We start from the raw sequence: 20542 nt of genomic DNA, 5'->3' as shown, positions 1-20542 counted from the left end.
GGATGTATATAACTGTGATGAAGAGAAATGTTTTGGTGTCTGAATACAGCTGTACAGAACCTTTGGGAAGAATCCAACTTGGTTAAAGCTTCTCTAGTGTCCGTGAGTCATTTATTCTGAAAAATAAGAACCTAACAGTAGCATTGCCTTTAAATTGTTTAAGTTTGGCCAAACGTTTCGGTTAGCCTTACACAAGCTTCCCAAAATAAATTGGGTGAATTGTGGCCCATTCCTCCTGACAGAGCTGGTGTAACTGAGTCAGGTTTGTAGGCCTCCTTGCTCGCACAAGCTTTTTCAGTTCTGCCCACAACTTTTCTATGGGATTGAGGTCAGGGCTTTGTGATGGCCACTCCAATACCGTGACTTTGTTGTCCTTAAGCCATTTTGCCACAACTTTGGAAGTATGCATGGGGTCATTGTCCATTTGAAAGACCCATTTGCAACCAAGCTTTAACTTCCTGAATGATGTCTTGAGATGTTGCTTCAATATATCCACATAATTTTCCTCCCTCATGACGCCATCTATTTTGTGACGTGCACCAGTCCCTCCTGCAGCAAAGCACCCCCACATGATGCTGGGATGGTACTTCGGCTTGCAAGCCTCCCCCTTTTTCCTTCAAACATAACGATGGTCATTATGGCCAAACAGTTCTATTTTTGTTTCATCAGACCAGAGGACATTTCTCCAGAAAGTACCATCTTTGTCCCCATGTGCAGTTGCAAACCATGGTCTGGCATTTTTATGGTGGTTTTGGAGCAGTGGCTTCTTCCTTGCTGAGCAGTCTTTCGGTACTCTTGTACCGGTTTCCTCCAGCATCTTCACAAGGTCCTTTGCTGTTGTTCTGGGATTGATTTGCACTTTTCGCACCAAAGTATCTCTAGGAGACATAACGCGTCTCCTTCCTGAGCGGTATGACGGCTGCGTGGTCCCATGGTGTTTATACGTGCGTACTATTGTTTGTACCGATGAACGTGGTACTTTCAGGCATTTGGAAATTGCTCCCAAGGATTAACCAGACTTGTGGAGGTCTAAAAAAAAAATTCTGAGGTCTCTGAGGATTTCTTTTGATTTTCATATGATGTCAGGCAAAGAGGCACTGAGTTTGAAGGTAGGCCATGAAATACATCCACAGGTTCACCTCCAATTGGCTCAAATGATTTCAATTAGCCTATTAGAAGCTTCTAAAGCCATGACGTAATTTTCTGGAATTTTCCAAGTTGTTTAAAGGCACAGTCAACTTAGTGTATGTAAACTTCTGACCCACTGGAATTGTGATACAGTGAATTATTGTGTCATGCACAAAGTAAATGTCCTAACCGACTTGCCAAAACTATAGTTTGTTAACAAGAAATTTGTGGAGTGGTTGAAAAATGAGTTTTAATGATTCCAACCTAAGTGTATGTAAACTTCTGACTTCAACTGTATGTCGATGATATGAAATGGCTAGTCCTGTATGGGTAGCCATTACGTGCCTGCTGTTGCTGGGTTTCAAGATATATACTACTAATATAGGCTACTGTAGTGTCAGAGACAAAAAGGGGTCTTGTACTGTAAGTGGTTTGTTGCGTCCATAATGGGTCAATTAGCCTCTGGCATTAGGCCTTTGTAACTGGCCTGAGAGCGACTGGGTCCTGCATAATATAACATTATCTTGAGGTTACTCAAGGATAGACACTCAGAGAGAGAGAGAGAGAGAGAGAGAGAGGGAAAAAGAGAGAGCAGAGAGAGACAGATTTACAGCAAAATTGCTTTGCTGTTAAAGACATCTGTACAAGATGGGGGTGGTAAGTGCTTGGATAAGAGTGTCTGCTATATGAAATAAATGTACATCTAAAAAGTAATTGAGATGATGACCATGTGACCAGCCAACTCCAGCCAACTCGTCATGAACTATTAACCAATTGAAAACACCCAATCTTGGGTGAGTGCTTAAATAAAAAGTAATTGGATCTGGCAAGCAGTAAAGGTACAAGCTGGGATCCTGTGATACAAAGGGAATGTTAGCTCTGGCCAAAAGTAGTGCACTACATAGGGAATAGGGTGCCATTTCAAATGCAAGACCAGTCCCAGTACTCCCATGACCTCCCAAACCCACAGAACAATCGTCTGCAGTCTAAAACAGGACCTGCTCAAAATGATTTACTGTATATGCAAATAACCCTTTGGAGTTTGGGCTGCCAAAAGCAGCACAACATACCTTGAAAAGGGAGCCATTTCAGACACAGCCCCAGTACTGAGACCTACAGATCAGTTGTCTGTTAGCTGTCTAAAAGGAGGGCAGGAGAAGGCTGTAGACAGACTGAGAGGGTGGTGATGGATGCGGTGGCATAAACTTGGCACCCAGGGTGGAGGGAGGCCAGCTCAGAGGGTGCCAGAGAAATGCCAGAGGGCTCCGCTGTGTTGGCATGGCCTGTTATTGGAGCAGTCACAGGCATCAGTGACATGCCAAATGCCACCCTCGCCTGAACAGTGGCTCTAAACAGTAACTAACCAGTGAGAGAAAAATAATAGCCATCTGCACTAGTGGTATGTGGTTGGATGATGTCTTAGGTGTGGGGACCAGAAGTCCTCACAAGGATAGTAAAACAAGGAAAATTCGGACAAGTGGGGAATATTTCGCCAGGCCCAACAAGGAAAAAGGCTATTTTAGGGGTTAGGTTTAGGGTGAGGATTACAATTAGAATTAGGGTTAGGGATTGGGGGTGATGTTTAGGTTTCATGGTTAGGGGTAGGTTTAGGGGTTAGGGTTAAGGTTAAGGCTAAGGAAAATAGGATTTTGAATGGGAATAAATGTTTTGGTCCCCATAAGGATAGTGTTTTTGTGTGTGTGTGTGTGTATGTATGTGTGTTTATTTGAGATAAAGGGTGACATTTAGACTATTCAACTTAGCATTTGTTGTAGTCCAAATAGTGTTTAGTTTCAAATACACCGTGTGGCAAAGCTCTAAACCTAAATACAGACTTTCGACCCTCGCATGGATGTCACGCTGCACAATTAAAAGCTTCTGGAATACATGAAACAACACATTGAGTGAAAAATCTAAATCCTCCCTGTTGGCTTTTCATTCGAATCAGAGGTGGGATTCATCCCAACAACTTTCATTCCCCATTCCCTCCCTTCTAGAATCTAATACGCTATGATATGCCATCAATCCACACATCATCAAAATTGATCTATTTTACAAGTCGACTTGTTCTCACTACCTTTGATCAGTGGACTTGACGGGGTAGAAAATATCTTTGAGAATATTATTAACCCTGAAAAAATTATTGTTTCAAAAACATTGTTGAGGTACAATCCTGACATGGGCACAGCCATTAACCGGTTGATGATCATGTTCAATGGGAGGCATCTAAAAATAATTGCAGGCTGCTTCATGTGATCTAGTGGAGGTTGCCATGACAACCCTGCTTGTTTTCATGTCAAAGGGGCCAGCTGAGACTATGCCAGCTCTGTAGCGGGATGGAATGAGGCAGGGAGGGATGGAGTGAGGCAGGGAGGGATGGAGTGAGGCAGGGAGGGATGGAGGGAGGCAGGGAGGGATGGAGGGAGCCAGAAAGAGGAGTAAAAACCCAGGGCTGTCAAGTCACTCTCTCCTTTTCCTCCTCCTCTTCCTCTCGCCCAATCTTTCTTTCTATCTTTATTCTCTCCCTCTCCATCTCTCTCTTTCTCTCCATCTTTCTCTTTCTCTCTCTCTCCATCTTTCCCTCCCTCTTTCTCCTCGTCTTTCTCTCTATCTCTCTCTCTCTCTCGCCCTCCAGCTCTCTCTCTCTCCATCACAAAATGTTTCTTAATCTCTTTGCAACCTGGCCTCAGGGAAATTTGTAGGATTTGGTATGTAAATGAGTTCCCTCCATTTAGTATGATATATTACTTGACGTTAGGTCACGTCATGAATTAAAAAGTGGTCGTACAATATCATACGAATTGGATGAAGTAACTTGTCATTTGTATTATAGTATTATACATCTTTTTCTGAAACCAGGCTACTTAGGAGGTACATTTTTAGTTAGCTGAACAAATGACAAAAGTTAGGAGAATTTACTTAAAAGGTTAGGAGAACTATTAACAAAGGTTAGGATAATTTACATAGCAGGTTAGGTGAATTAAGTTAAGGAAAAGGGTTAGGGGAAGGTTTAGCTAAAATGTTACAGTTGTTCCCAACGCGACTCCAACATGTAACCTTTGGATTGCTAGATGGGGGTCGGATGGGTGGGCATATACCATCATTTTGTTTCTGTCTTAAGTAACCAGACCATTATTGCATTTGTAACGTAACATATCATACTTGGAGGTGCAAAAATCAAATGTAAAAAAGTTGATGTCTGTCCAATGAGTTCAGTCTGCTCTTTGCCCAGTATCTACTGTCCCTCCCATCTGTACAGAGAGGAGAGCCTAATACATGGGCATACCACTCCTGGCTCCATGGAAACACAACGTACTTCAGGGACACACAGTCAGTGGACTTTGACTCATTTTCACTATTTTCTTACTGTGGCCATGTTCAAGGGTACTGATGCTGAGGCTGATTCTCCCCCCTCTCCGCTCCCCTCCTCCGCCTATCCACAGACACTAGCAGCCAATCCCAACTACCCCCCCCCCCCCCCCACACACACACACACACACTCCCCCCCTCCCTGCGGAGCTAAAAATGGAAAGGCTAAAAATAGATGGCAGAGATTTTTCACTTGAGCGAGCAAAAATTACCTGGAGCCAAAAAATGTCAGGCGGAGGCCTGTCGATGGGCTATTTATAGTGTTGGAACATGTGTAATCGGTCACAACGTGACAAGTGCAATTACAGAAGGAGACGTTGACATTTGTTCAGCCAATGTTCATATTATTTTTTATAGACCCTGAGTGAACGGCAATCGAAACACTGCGTTGTGATGTTATTTCAGTACCGAGTCAACTCCACTCTTTTTGCTCAAATTGCACATGGTTCAGTGCCCTGAGTAAGAACACACAAAGGCCAGAATTCGCACACACACACACACACAAACACACACACACACCAACTGTCCGTTTATTTAGTCTTTTCATGAGTTTGATGATTTTTTGGTTTTCAGCTTATATTGTGCCAAATCCATTATGATAGCCAAGACCTAGAAAACAAAGCGCCTTCTTCCAGGAGATAGCAGATCAACCCCAAAAATGACCCATATGAATTTAGTAATGTATTTCTATTTTGACATTTCATTTCAAATCAGCCGTGGCGTTGATTGTAGTGATACACGTTACACGTTTCCTCTTGCACGTGATGCCAGCCTCTGGGGCTCAGTGGGATTGCTAGGAATAGAAATGTTCAGATCAATGGTGTACGGATGGGTACACCGTCCGTCGTTGGGGCGCTCGGCCAAGCCATCAAAAGTCTTCATTACGACCCCTCATCCCCAAAGATGTTATCTCCCTTGTTAGTACTGATTGACTGATAGTGATTTATTCCTATTAGTATATCATGAGGAATATACATAATGGGCCACTGAAATCTACAATGTTATGTTTGTTATTGTTTTGCCAGTAATGTGATGACTCAGCACAGGAGCACTGGCAGCCTCATTTGGCCTAATTCTTAAAAGAGATAGATGTTTTTAAAAGCGTTTTAAAAGCAATCGTGCACCAGAGATTACAATCATGTTCGACGTCACTCGTCGGTCTCCCTGAAAACAAAGGCCTTGTGATCAGGATCTGAAACACCGTCTAAAATGGTAACCTAGCTGATTAATGCACAAAGGACAATGCTAAAGCCAGAGAGGTTTGTCTGAAATGGAAATGTGTGCTTACTGAGAAGGGAGACTAAAGGGAGGGGGTTCAGTTCTGTCTGTCTGATGTGGCTAGGAAGTGTCTAGGCTAGGGATGCAGTCTGTGAAGGACAGATGGTGTTCCTTTCCAAAAGGGTGGAGTGTATACTGGTGGTATTACAATCCCTTTGGCATGGTAGTAAAGGCAAGACAGAGAACGACACAGAGCAGTGTGGCTACGGATAGGTGTGTGTGTGTGTGTGGGTGGGGGGGGGTAAGCTCTGTATTACCTACAGTGCTCTAAGAAACGCATCACACACACCGCCACATCAATTCATTTCCGCACTTTGCTTTTATCAAAACTAACTTGCAAGCCTTTCATCTTGCACATTTTCCATTCCAGCCTTGTTTCAAAGAAACAACACAGGAAAAACCAATGTACTCCATCTGCCTTTTGCATCGTTCTTGAATTGCAGTGGCATTTGCGCATTGGCATACATTTTTTTTTTAAATGAACTTCAATTTTCTCAACAAGAAAATAATATTTAAATGTATTTGGGTATATATTCCCATTCTAAATCAACCAATATGGCAGCTTAATGACTTGAAATATGTTTTACCATTTTGACACCATTGTGTCACCAGTAGGAGTAGTAACATCAATGACAATCTCTCACGGACAGACTACGTAAACATAAATGGTAATGTAGGTCTGTCATGATACCACAGGATGTGTGTGATAATGAGCAGTTTCCCAGGTGTTAGCATATTTTACATTTCGGAAGGGGAGGGGACATTTGGCCTGCCCCTAACTTGCCAAGAGAGAGGGTGGAGCTCTTCGTTCCAGGTTCCGATCCTCGTTTTGTCTCTTCTCTTAACACGTATGGACCCAGAACTTAATCGAGCATCTGACCAATGTGATATGATTAATAATTTTGCTCACAATGTAATTTCCCTTCATTTAAATTGAGTAACACCAAATGACACTTTTGATCAAATTATCAATAGAATTCTCAAATGTATGACAGACTAAAAGGGTGTGATTAGCTAATACTTTTCTTTAATATAGACCCCTCCCCCAATAACAATTTGCCACTAGAGGGAACGCTAAAGATCCTTGTATATCTTTGTAATCGTTGTCGTTTTCAAGGCGTTAACACCAATGACATTAAACTTCGGGACACATATGATATTTGTAAAAACAAGTTATTTTAATAGGCGTCTTCCTTTTTATTGATGAGCTATACAATATATACAAGTAGTTTGTTTACTTTCTATCATAAACAAATAATAGATATCTAAATCTCAATAGATCTCAAAACCCCCAAAACATGTCACTATACAACTCTACTGGGTCACTACTGGGACAAGCAAATTGGCTTACTCTAAGTACTTTAAAGATGGAATCCGCAGTAGGGGAAAACAGCACTACAGTCCGCCCCATGGCCGTAGTTATTGTTTTGTTGACGAAGCAGAGGTGGGGAGCGTCACGCATCGAGGTAAAAATTGCAGTCCATATTGTGCTGTTCTATTGCAGTGACGTCAGAGGGGAAGAAAACGGTGTTTGTTGTTTGCAGTAACTTCTTTGTTGTTGTATAATATCCCAAACTGACGTGGCCGTTTCACCAATTAAGGATTCTAGCTTTAAACAATGCATAAACAGAAAGTGTTGCTGTATAAATGACTTGCAGTATGTTTTATCATTGATAAACAGACCAATGTAAACAAAAACATGTACGATGTGTAGCTATTTGGGATAGGGGGCAATATTTTCACGTCCAGATGAAAAGCGTGCCCAAAGTAAACTGCCTGTCACTCAGGCCCAGATGCTAGGATATGCATATAATTGGAATTAGATTGAAAACACTCTAAAGTTTCTAAAACTGTTAAAATTATGTCTGTGAGTATAACAGAACTGATATAGCAGGCGAAACCCCGAGGACAAACCATCCCCCCCCAAAACATGTTCTCCTTACCACTGTTTTCAATGGAGAGTACTATAATTATAAGCCCAATTCCACTCAAATTGCAGTTCCCTGGGCATCCACTAGATGTCAACAATCTTTAGAAAGAGTTTCAGGCAGTTTACAGAAATTGTAGTTTTTCTAGGTGGCTCCCATTTTAGCTGTAGTGTTTCCAAACGCGTGGAGGAAAGCGCGTTCTTTCTTATTTATCTCCGGTAATGAACATACTATTCTCCGTCTTAAATTGTATTGTTTATTTGCGTATTAGGATACCTAAGGTTTGATTATAAACGTTGTTTGACTTGTTTGGAAAAGTTTATCAGTAACGTTTAGGATTAATTTTGTATGTATTTTGATAGAGGGAAACTGAGTGGATTATTGACTGAAGCGCGCCAGCTAAACTGAGTTTTTATGGATATAAAGAAGGACATTATTGAACAAAAGGACCATTTGTAATGTAACTGGGATCTTTTGGAGTGCCAACAGAAGAAGATCTTCAAAGGTAAGGCATATATTATATCGCTATTTCTGACTTTCGTGTCGCAACAAAATGATTTGTTATGCATTTGTGTGCTGGGCGCTGTCCTCAGATAATCGCATTGTTTGCTTTCGCCGTAAAGCCTTTTTGAAATCTGACATGGCAGCTGGATTAACAACAAGTTAAGCTTTATTTTGATGTATTGCACTTGTGATTTCATGAAAGTTGAATATTTATAGTAATTTAATTTGAATTTGGCGCTCTGCCGTTTCACCGATGTTGTTGAGGTGTCCCGCTTGCGGCACGCCTTTCCCAAACAGGTTTAAAGTGTTTTTCATGGTTGCAAAGGCGAGGGACGCAAATGCTACCGCAATTCAAGAATGACCCTTTTAGCTCCTTAGATGTACTGCCACACTCTCCTGGGCCCATTCATTAAGCGTCTCAAACAGGAGTGCTGATTTATGATCAGTTTCACCTTATAGATCACAATGAATACGATTACAAGGATAGGGGGCACTTGATCCTAGATCAGTAGTCCTACTGTAGAGACGCTTTATGAATACAGGCACTGGACTTGTTGGCTGAAAGTCTTCAATTAGTGTGCTCAACTAAATTGGTCACTTACACAAGACAATGCATATTCAGTTTGCAGCTGTGGGCTGAAATTCTCCTGGCTGCCCACAAACACAATCTTAGCCCATTGGAAATTCATGAATTGCATTTCAATTTACTTTCTGAACAGACTGAATTTCAAACGGAATTGACTCCAACACTGCTGTTTGGTGTCTACCATAGAAATATAATTCCTAGAACATAATTCTATATCTATGGTAGGCACCAAGCAATGGGGTTGGAGTCAATTGACTTTTCTAAGAATTATATTTATACGGTACCTTCATAGGGGGGATGGATAGAGGCTTGCCCTGCTTGTCCAGGGAGATGTAGGTGAAGAAGGCTGTGACGGCCCGATACTTCCCCTTCTCAGCCTCTATCAGAGGATCGGCGTCCACAAACACCTCGATCTCCATAGACTTGTTACTGGCGAATGTCGCCCTCCCCGAGACAGTTACCACACAGCCTGGGGACGAAGAGGGAACATTTCATCAATGGACCCTATAACATAACAGGAATACTGCAGCAAGCAATTACCACATATAGCAAATTTGACGTGATATCTACATAAATAATCGCCACCTCCTTGTGGACAATTTTCAAAGGGATGTTGAGACATCTCGTGGCTAGAGGATGTGTCAGTATTACAGCAATTTAAGCCATGCTGTGCATTACTATAAGTAAAATGTTGCCAATGGTGTGACAATAATAGTCCGGGTTGGCTAAAGTACGGGGTTCTGGAAGTGAATTAGACCTCTGAACCTGTGTTCCGGTTCAGATTTGCGAGAGATTAAAGTCAAACTATGAGTAGGCACAGGAATTACAAGTCAAAGGTTCCAAGATGCCAGGCAACAGTTTAGAATTTGGCTTTGCAAGACCGAAAAACAACAACACTGGCTTCGTCACATGTTTATTACAAAGTCATTCAATGACTTGTACAACACAATATCTGTTGCCTGTGCCTCTGAGTGAAAGGTTTCATGAAAAGAAAGAACACATCTTTATTTCTAAGCACTGAACAACTCAAATGTTTTAATGTTCCATCCACCCAGGGAATAATTAAGACTTATTTGTTTTTCATCCTTGTTCACTTTTATCTCAGCCAACCATGTTTAACAACTACAAAGTGCTCACAGCAGCATATCCTCCGGCACAAGACGACAACTAAGTGTGAATTTACATCTGGTTGGTTTTTGCTAATGGTCTTTGTTGAGAACATAGACACGGAATATGTCTGTGCTGTAAACAAAAAAAAAAAACGTTATTGGTTGACCACTATATGGTGTATTAAGAAGAAAAATGTAGTTTTTATTGTTCAAAGTCATTCTTTTTTAATTAACATTTCAATGCATCTGCAACATGGCTGCATTCCAAATAACTCATCAAATGTGCAAAACCTAGGCCCATTCACAATAAAACTGAACGGAAAACATACAAAAAATGTGGACCTGAAAGGCCAAACAGGCAGTTTATCTAGAAAGTACATCTGCCGCTGGCACTGAGACCAGAGACTTTGCACAGACGTGCGTCAACCGTGCCAGGAAACACACTCGTCATCCAAAGTTTCCCTCTCACGTCTGCTCGCTTTGATCTTATCAACTCTGGATCTCATCACAATTTCACCTCTTTTATTTTTCCATTACACTCGGCCAGATGAGAGATACAGCCTTGCGAGACATGCCTCTCCTTGTAATGCCTGAACTACTGAAAATACAGTCTATACAGTCAGGGGGGTTCAACTCGGCACCACGAGTTCTGATGGTTTTTGCTTTGGGTCTAGTACTGGTCTCAAGTGGTAAACACACTCACCCTAGTTCTTCCAAATGGTCCTGATTCTAGTCTGTACAAAAACAGTGTGACAAACACAAAAGTAGTCCAGTAATAGCCCAATGAAACCCTTCAACCCCCTAAGATCAATGTCCGCGCCCCTGCAGAAATCGAATTAGCGTCATAAAAACACCCCCGTCAAAATCTCTCTGTTTAAAGTTAGAGATATCTGCGTCTCAATCCACCGCATCCGCCGACGTAACAGTTCCGCATCTGGGGTGAAAGGTCACAGAGTTAAGAGTGGTGTTTGTCAGACCATGACACAACACGAAAATCGGCCTCCTCACAAAATTGTCTGTAGCGCCCAAACAGTTTAGCCTAAACACGAATATGACCCCTATGTGTGAAGGTGAAACTCTCATGAACACGTACATGTCGGTTGTAGGCCTCACAAGACTCGTCTCAAGGTCCCCCGGTACCAGTCTAAAAAATGAATCGCAGTTTATATGGAGACTGTTTAGTAACAACAATAAGAGGTTAAATACATGTACAAAAAAAGCTATACTAATAATGTTTCCGGATCTTTCTTATATCGCTCAGATATAGGATAGACACTTCAGAACAAACTTCCTTTCGATTTTTTTGGGAGAGACTATCTGTTGTTCCGTGTAGTGAATTTGTTATTCAATGCGCTTGTATAACATCAAATACTTTTTAATATATATTTTTTTATAATTCAAGGGGTGTTAAAATTCTAAATCAAATAGCAAAATAATCCTTGGTACGACCTTTTTAAAACAATTCCATATAAACAAATCAAAAAAAGAAACGTCCTCTCACTGTCAACTGCGTTTATTTTCAGTAAACTTAACATGTGTAAATATTTGTATGAACATAACAAGATTCAACAACTGAGACACAAACTGAACAAGTTCCACAGACATGTGACTAACAGAAATTTAATAATGTGTCCCTAAACAAAGGGGGGGTCAAAATCAAAAGTAACAGTCAGTATCTGGTGTAGCCACCAGCTGCATTAAGTACTGCAGTGCATCTCCTCCTCATGGACTGCACCAGATTTGCCTGTTCTTGCTGTGAGATGTTACCCCACTCTTCCACCAAGGCATCTGTAAGTTGCTGTACATTTCTGAAGGGAATGGCCCTAGCCCTCACCCTCCGATTCAACAGGTCCCAGACGTGCTCAATAGGATTGAGATCCGGGCTCTGCGCTGGCCATGGCAGAACACTGACATTCTTGTCTTGCAGGAAATCATGCACAGAACGAGCAGTATGGCTCGTGGCAGTGTCATGCTGGAGGGTCATGTCAGGATGAGCCTGCAGGAAGGGTACCACATGAGGGAGGAGGATGTCTTCCCTGTAACGCACAGCATTGAGATTGCTTGCAATGACAACAAGCTCAGTCCGATGATGATGGATGTCTGGTGAGGACCTGCCTTACAACAGGCCTACAAGCCCTTAGTCCAGCCTCTCTCAGCCTATTGCGGAAAGTCTGAGCACTGATGGAGGGATTGTGCGTTCCTGGTGTAACTCGGGCAATTATTGTTGCCATCCTGTACCTGTCCCGCAGGTATGATGTTCTGATGTACCGACCCTGTGCAGATGTTGTTAGATGTGGTCTGCCACTGCGAGGACGATCAGCTGTCCGTCCTGTCTCCCTGTAGCGCTGTCTTAGGCATCTCACAGTGCGGACATTGCAATTTATTGCCCTGGCCACATCTGCAGTCCTCATGCCTCCTTGCAGCATGCCTAAGGCACATTTACGCAGATGAGCAGGGACCCTGGGCATCTTTCTTTTGGTGTTTTTCAGAGTCAGTAGAAAGGCCTCTTTAGTGTCCTAAGTTTTCATAACTATGATCTTAATTGTCTACCGTCTGTAAGCTGTTAGTGTCTTAACGACTGCTCCACTGGTTCATTAATTGTTAATGGTTCATTGAACAACCATGGGAAACAGTGTTAAAACCCTTTACAATGAAGATCTGTGAAGTTATTTGGATTTTTACGAATTATCTTTGAAAGACAGGGCCCTGAAAAGGGGACGTTTCTTTTTTTGCTGAGTTTAGCTTAGTAGTACCCCCAGTCCCGGTTTAGACAGGATTTAGACTCTTATGGGATTAAACCATTAGTTTCCATTTACAGGGAAAAGTAGGTTGGAGTCTCGGCGCTGTGTGGAAGAGTGCACTGCTACTTGTTTAAAGACTTCCTCCAGCGATTTTCAAACTTTTACTGTTGAAAAGCAATATCCCAAGTATGAATACAGTAAAGTACACAAACAAAAGGGTAAAAAAAATAAATAAGCAAAATAGTGTTTTTTAGACACAACTGCAAACCAGGAGTAAGGCATTCAGGGAGATGGTCTGATGGGAATCCCTGATGTCATCGCCCCCCCCTTGCTTGAGGAACAATAGAGGAGCAATAGAGAACAAAACAGGAAAGGCCCCTCCCCCCACTTGTGATGTCATGATTTACCTGGACTACCTATTGAGATTAGCCTTTTGTTACATATATCAGGTGTTAAATGAGGTGAAAAGGCAACTGGGGGGGCACATTAAGGGCTCAGTCAAACCATGTGATACATGGTAGTGAGAGTGATCTTTAAATCCACCATTTACCTTATTGAATTTGATCTGTCTTCCCTATGCGGCCTCTCTCTCTATCTCTCTCTCTCTCTCTCTGTCTCTCTCTCTCTCTCTCTCCCCGACACATTCAGGGTGATGGATGAGGTGCAGAGAAACAAATTGAACCGCTGCCTCAAACTCCTCTACAGCCGCAAAACGGACTGCCAGATGGGATACATCAGACCAGGAAACTGACTACGTAGAGAACAAGTCACTTACTCTCACCCATCTCCCATCTCCTGCTAGGAAGGTAAGCCTGCATGCCCCCACGTGTCAAGGGAATATTCACATAAAATCTTCAGGTGTCATACGCCCTATATACTGCTCATTGCATTTCAAAATGAGCAGGTAACGCATACATCGCAAGTAACACATATATATTCACAGCCTTGACACTGACATAGTAAAAAATACAAGGTCATTCCTGCTACAAACATTTGAGTATTAGGGTGTTTTTGCAACGGAGTTCAAGTGCTGTTTTTCAGACCAAAAACATTGTACACCATAAGTCAAAGTCCTGTATAAACACATCATTAATTGTGTGGGTGCAGAGAGTAGGCCAAGGGAACATGTGTTAGACATTGGTGGGACCACCCACAACTCATAGACCAATCAGCTGAAAGCTGCCGCTTTCAAAGCATACCGGTTTATACAGTCTTTTTCCATCGCCGATAAGCGGAAACACCCCCCCCCTACCTTGTGTGGGTTGACAGGTTGAAGAGATGACCAGCATTCTGTGCTGAACCACAACATATTCCTGATGCACTAGCATCCTGTTTGACTCTCCCGTATTGTCAATGTTCTCTAAAAAGACAAACGGTTGCATCCTGTGTGTGTATTCACCGGTGCGTTTATTCAACAGCGATCACACGGCCCGAACGCATTGGTTTACGCAAGATGCTGCCAAGGCAGCTGAGTCAGTGACAGTATTGATTGCGTTTTTGTCTGAGGTGTCTATCTGAGAGGTCTAAGTGGGCCTGTCCACTCTTGATGGATGAGATGCAGAGAGGCACCATTATCGACTACACTCTCTTAATGCTAACAGACCACATACCTCTATGGTGGTCTCCTACTGATCCCTACATGGTGGGATGGGAACACCGTGCTGGATGACAACCATAACACTGGCATTACTGGAATAAATACAGCACTGTGTATCTGGATCATGTCATAACACAACAACTTTAGTGCTCATTGCTCAGCCTCTAACGGCTACGGTTTTCCAAATCTTGGCAAGAAATTCAGACAATTGCTTGGCTTCTAAGGGCTAGTACTTACCACATAACCAACTGTCAGCTCCTTCCATCCATGAAATCAAAATGGTATTTATTTTACTAGGCAAGTCAGTTAAGAACAAATTCTTATTTACAATGACAGCCTACTGGGGAACAGTGGGTGAACTTCCTTGTTCAGGGGCAGAATGACAGATTTTTACCTTGTCAGCTCGGGGATTCGATCCAAGCAACCTTCCGGTTACTGGCCCAACGCTCTAACCACCTGCCGCCTCTCATCAAATGCACCTCATCAAGTAACATGGCTTCCATGAGATACAGTGGGGCAAAAAAGTATTTAGTCAGCCACCAATTGTGCAAGTTCTCCCACTTAAAAAGATGAGAGAGGCCTGTAATTTTCATCATAGGTACACTTCAACTATGACAGACAAAAGGAGGGGGAAAAATGCAGAAAATTACATTGTAGGATTTTTTATGAATTTATTTGCAAATTATGGGGGAAAATAAGTATTTGGTCAATAACAAAAGTTTATCTCAATACTTTGTTATATACCCTTTGTTGGCAATGACAGAGGTCAAACGTTTTCTGTAAGTCTTCACAAGGTTTTCACACACTGTTGCTGGTATTTTGGCCCATTCCTCCATGCAGATCTCCTCTAGAGCAGTGATGTTTTGGGGCTGTTGCTGGGCAACATGGACTTTCAACTCCCTCCAAAGATTTTCTATGGGGTTGAGATCTGGAGACTGGCTAGGCCACTCCAGGACCTTGAAACGCTTCTTACGAAGCCACTCCTTCGTTGCCCAGGCGGTGTGTTTGGGATCATTGTCATGCTGAAAGACCCAGCCACGTTTCATTTTCAATGCCCTTGCTGATGGAAGGAGGTTTTCACTCAAAATCTCATGATACATGGCCCTATTCATTTTTTCCTTTACACGGATCAGTCGTCCTGGTCCCTTTGCAGAAAAACAGCCCCAAAGCATGATGTTTCCACCCCCATGCTTCACAGTGGGTATGGTGTTCTTTGGATGCAACTCAGCATTCTTTGTCCTCCAAACACGACGAGTTGAGTTTTTACAAAAAAGTTATATTTTGGTTTCATCTGACCATTTGACATTCTCCCAATCTTCTTCTGGATCATCCAAATGCTCTCTAGCAAACTTCAGACGGGCCTGGACATGTACTGGCTTAAGCAGGGGGACACGTCTGGCACTGCAGGATTTGAGTCCCTGGCGGCATAGTGTGTTACTAATGGTAGGCTTTGTTACTTTGGTCCCAGCTCTCTGCAGGTCATTCACTAGGTCCCCCTGTGTGGTTCTGGGATTTTTGCTCACCGTTCTTGTGATAATTTTGACCCCACGGGGTGAGATCTTGCGTGGAGCCCCAGATCGAGGGAGATTATCAGTGGTCTTGTATGTCTTCCATTTCCTAATAATTGCTCCTACAGTTGATTTCTTCAAACCAAGCTGCTTACCTATTACAGATTCAGTCTTCCCAGCCTGGTGCAGGTCTACAATTTTGTTTCTGGTGTCATTTGACAGCCCTTTGGTCTTGGCCATAGTGGAGTTTGGAGTGTGACTGTTTGAGGTTGTGGACAGGTGTCTTTTATACTGATAACAAGTTCAAACAGGTGCCATTAATACAGGTAACGAGTGGAGGATAGAGGAGCCTCTTAAAGAAGAAGTTACAGGTCTGTGAGAGCCATAAATCTTGCTTGTTTGTAGGTGACCAAATACTTATTTTCCACCATAATTTGCAAATAAATTCATTCAAAATCCTACAATGTGATTTTCTGGAATTTTTTTCTCTCTTTTTTTTCTCTTTTGTCTGTCATAGTTTAAGTGTACCTATGATGAAAATTACAGGCCTCTCTCATCTTTTTAAGAGGGAAAACTTGCACAATTGGTGGCTGACTAAATACTTTTTTGCCCCACTGTACATGATGAAGAAACTTTTGTTGAGAACAAAACCCATCTCTAAAAGCATGAGCCTGTACAACTAAACAACCAAATAAACCCTGGAATGATAACACCGGTGATGGTTTTATAGGTTTCAAGTTAAACACGGTTTATTAAAGATTCACAAATTGTAAAAGCTCTGTCAAGTTCACATCACACAGATAGACTAAGGCAGGTCTGGAGTTTCAGATGGGTAATTGCTGTTGAGCCAAGACTGTGACATGGCATATGGGTCAACGGTGTCATGGAATGGCTCTAGCAGAGAATAAATTATTCACTGTATTGACATCCAGGTAAGGAAACAGGAAGTAATGGATCGCCATCAATGATTTATATCCTCGCACTAGAGAAATAGGCAATATTAGCCTAGCCAGGAATAATGTAAATGGAAAATAAGGTAAAAAACAAAAGTGGCTGGTATTGATAAGCTCAAATGTGACACAGGTTAGCTAATCCACATGCAACACGCTGCTTGTCGAAGGTTGAAAAATGAAGGCAGTTGGATTTGACACATTCTCAGGTAATGGTGTGTTCTGAAGCTGTTAATCATCAGTTAGCAGGTTAGCCTACACTAGAAGGAGCGCCATGAAAGTAGCTGGGACGTACTGTACCGTTGCACCACAGCAGTCATGCTAGCAAACGTGTGAATAAATCAAATATATTTAATATAAAGCTGTAAGTAAATCTCCAATCAAGTGAATTACCTGTAATTATGCAGTATGTACTGTATATTATTTAGTATTGACACATTTTGTTCTACATTGCTTGTAGTAAATCGGAGGGGACCAAGGACTAAGATCTGAGGGACACCCGTACGGACAACAGTCCGTTTACTATTTCCATACCTTTCATGATCTTGCGATGGAAGTTGATGGCATCCACAGAGGCGGTGACTATGTTGGTCTTGCAGTGTCGGGCCGCCACGATTCCGGCCACCTCGTCCATCAGTTTCATTGTCACACCTGGGGAGACCAGATAGCATGTGACTCCTATGTTGTCATTAAATCAAATCTTTCCTATAATATAATTTCCCCCACAGTATATCAATAAAAGTATTCTGTCTTTCATATTCGGCATTGATCAGTTTCAGGGCCATAAGAACATGACCTACTTTGCAGTCTATTTTTCAGACTATTTAATCACTTTTCCCCCCTTTTTCACAATGTATTGACAATTAGCTCATGAAGAGGAGGCACTAGGAATGTCAAAATGGAAGACTGGCATTGGGCCTAGTAAGAAAATGGAACAACTGCATTTGTTTCAGTCCATTCTAATCAAATGCATGATCTCTGATATCGATTTGGAGCCTCAAAATCAGTGGTGCGCATCTCGGTTGCATAGACAGAGAGAGCGAGAGAGAAAGTGAAAAAGAGAGAGAGAAAGTGAAAAAGAGAGAGAGCGATAGAGAAAGAGAGAGATGTACAGCAAAATAGAGAGTTAGGAGGGGTTGTACTGTACATCCATCGCTGATGATGATGCCAGATTGCTGTCGGCTGAGAGTGCACCGAGATAAGGGGAAGGGGGATGGATTTCCTGTGTGGAGACAGGATGTGATGTATGAGGGCTGGCAGACTGTCCAATCATGCCCTTCATGGCCACAGCCAGAGATTGATGCCGACCAGAGGTGTCAGCGCTGACAGGAAGATAGTAAACGCTGCAGAACCCTTGATTCGTTCCCCCTGTGCCAGAGAGCTCTATGACAATAAATTGCCTATTCACACCTACTGATGCACAGACCTAGACACGCATACCCACAAACACACAGACACACACACACAGTTCTGATGAAGACCTAATTACAACGATCAGAACTTCAAGATTGTATCTTGCAATCAGAATTTATTACGTAGTGAGACGGCACAGCTCATTTTCTCTGCGAAGTACCAGACATTTAGACGAGGCCAAATGTAGTCATTATGCTGGTAGCATCTTAAGTGCTGGGAAAGATGCAAAGCCACATTTGAGATTGCTTATGTAATACAGTACCAGACATGAATGCCCGTCACTCTCAATGCTTCTCTTGCTGAGGAAACGTAAGCACGGGGTTCTAGGATAGTAGCCATAAGATAGAAACATGCACACATCCAGTGGCTTTGAGCAGGTGCTGGAGATCAAAGAGAGCTATAAGTTCAGCAAAAATACAAAGATACGTTTTTGCTCACTATGATCTATGCTACAACTTTGAGGCGTGGGTATGTTAAAGCTGAGAGAACTCATTTTATGAGGTTGATACTACTGATACTAGCAGCCTGCTGACGTGCTGCAGTGTGCTTTAACTTGCCTGCATGAGGTTGCACGTTGCACAGACATACTGTAGATAGTCATGAATGGGGCTTAATGGTCGTTTTGGAATGGTAAAAAAAGATGAATGTTGCAAGTGTTGAGCCTATAGGCAACACGGCTACCTCCAAACTGTATACTAGACCAGTGCTATGGCTCTGGAATAGGTTTGATGGCATACAGGTGTAAAAGTAACCCATTTTTTCAATTATATTTAACCTTTATTGAACCAGGAAGTCCCATTGAGGAAGGACATCTTTATCAAGGGAGACCTGACTAAGAAGGGGCCTCAATACATGCCGTAAAAACAGACAGTATGTGGAAGGCCATTTACAGGGGAGGCAATCGCATCCTTTACGTTCTCACCTCCCTCATCTTCACAATGGAAGACTGCAGGAAGCTGCCCTCTGGAAAAAAAAATTCCCTGCCCAGCTTCCTTATTTCCCTTGTTTCTCCCATTTGATGTGGTTGTGCATCTAAAAATGTGACAGCAGCCAGCGTGCTCTCAGTGTGTGGACAGGGGAAGTTATTATCCATCGGTGTAGGCTCATTGTCAATGGCCGTGTGTGTGATGAAGCATCATGAGACACTGCATTGTTTTTTTTCCCCCTCTCAGCCCCATGTGAAAATTGATGGGATCTCACCTCGGATTGAATTTTCAGAGTCTAGGGAAATGCCACTAGCATATATTCAGGAGCTGTCGGAAATCGTGTCTGTGCATGCAGCCGCCCTGCTGCTGCTGCTCACTGCTACCACTTCCTAGAGACCCTCTTGCGAGCCATTAATCAGAACTGAATGTAAACAGAACTGGATATAAACCAGAACAAACTTAGTGTTTTTCTCTCAAAATACGCACTGTTTATTTTCCTACATGCATTGGTGCCTTTGGCTTTAGGCAATGAAGTCTCTCTCTGCCTTTATTCAACATTTATTAGAATGTTACAGTCCTGGAAATGACAGTGTTATCAAGGAATTCAAAATGGCGAAGTCAAATCTGTTGGAGTCGAGAGATGCTGCAAATGGGATTATACGCTGTATATGACAGTTTAATGTCATGGTGTTTGTTATTCCCTGGTATTTCTTCCTACGCCGAAATATATCTAATGTGCTAACACTATATTATGTTATCACTAATGCTAATGGCTAACACTATGTTATCACTAATGCTAATGGCTAACACTAGCACCTCCCATCGTTTAGCTTGAAAAAGCCCTGCGCCTGGAGACACATCATGAGTTTATACCTCCTCTCCAAACCAACCGACAGGAAATATCTTTCAAATGGAGAGAAAACCCATCTACAATGAAAAGGGAAAGGAAAGGGGGATACCTAGTCAGTTGCACAAGTGATTGCATACAACCGAAATATGTCTTCCGCATTTAACCCAACCCCTTTGAATCAGAGAGGTGCAGGGGCTGGCTTAATCGATGTCCACGTCATCGGCGCCCGGCAAGCAGTTGTTGTTGGGGGTTAACTGCCTTGCTCAAGGGAGGGAATGTGTAAGAGGTCAGTGTCTCGACTGTATATTTCAAAATATGGCAACAGACGAGAAGGGGGACGGAGCTTGTTGAGATACGACTGGCCTCTCTTTGGATTGACCCCCGACTAGGGCTGTGGAGGTCACAAAATTTTGTCAGCTGGTGATTGTCAAGCAAATAACTGCCGGTCTCACGGTAATTGACACCATTAATTAACATAAACACATTTAGCATCTCCTGGCTTCTACACATAGCCTACAAGCCACTGATGTAGACCTTTGGAACATCTACATTTTAAAAAAGTCTAATAAATCCATATAGCCTGCACCTTCACAATGAATCCATTATTTATTTTAGACAGGTCTAAAGAAACATGATTTGAAGAAAATGTAGTCTG

The 20542-nt window shown here is 42.4% G+C and overlaps 1 protein-coding gene across 12 annotated transcripts in view; it reads right to left on the bottom strand.

Annotated features, from left to right (window-relative positions):
- Window positions 1-20542, bottom strand: part of acot7 (acyl-CoA thioesterase 7) — a 73928-nt gene that overhangs the window by 12350 nt on the left and 41036 nt on the right. For all 12 annotated transcript variants that reach the window (XM_036988074.2, XM_036988071.2, XM_036988072.2 and 9 more), the window contains 2 exons: window positions 17233-17349; window positions 9078-9262 (listed from right to left, as the gene is read on the bottom strand). In XM_036988074.2, the coding sequence (XP_036843969.1) occupies window positions 9078-9262; window positions 17233-17349 (302 nt within the window). The remainder of the gene's footprint in view (window positions 1-9077; window positions 9263-17232; window positions 17350-20542) is intronic.

This window comes from Oncorhynchus mykiss, chromosome 9 (assembly GCF_057628025.1).
Source record: "Oncorhynchus mykiss isolate SJ-2025 chromosome 9, ASM5762802v1, whole genome shotgun sequence".
Lineage (NCBI taxonomy): Eukaryota > Metazoa > Chordata > Actinopteri > Salmoniformes > Salmonidae > Oncorhynchus > Oncorhynchus mykiss.
This window is presented reverse-complemented; position numbering and strand designations above follow the sequence as displayed.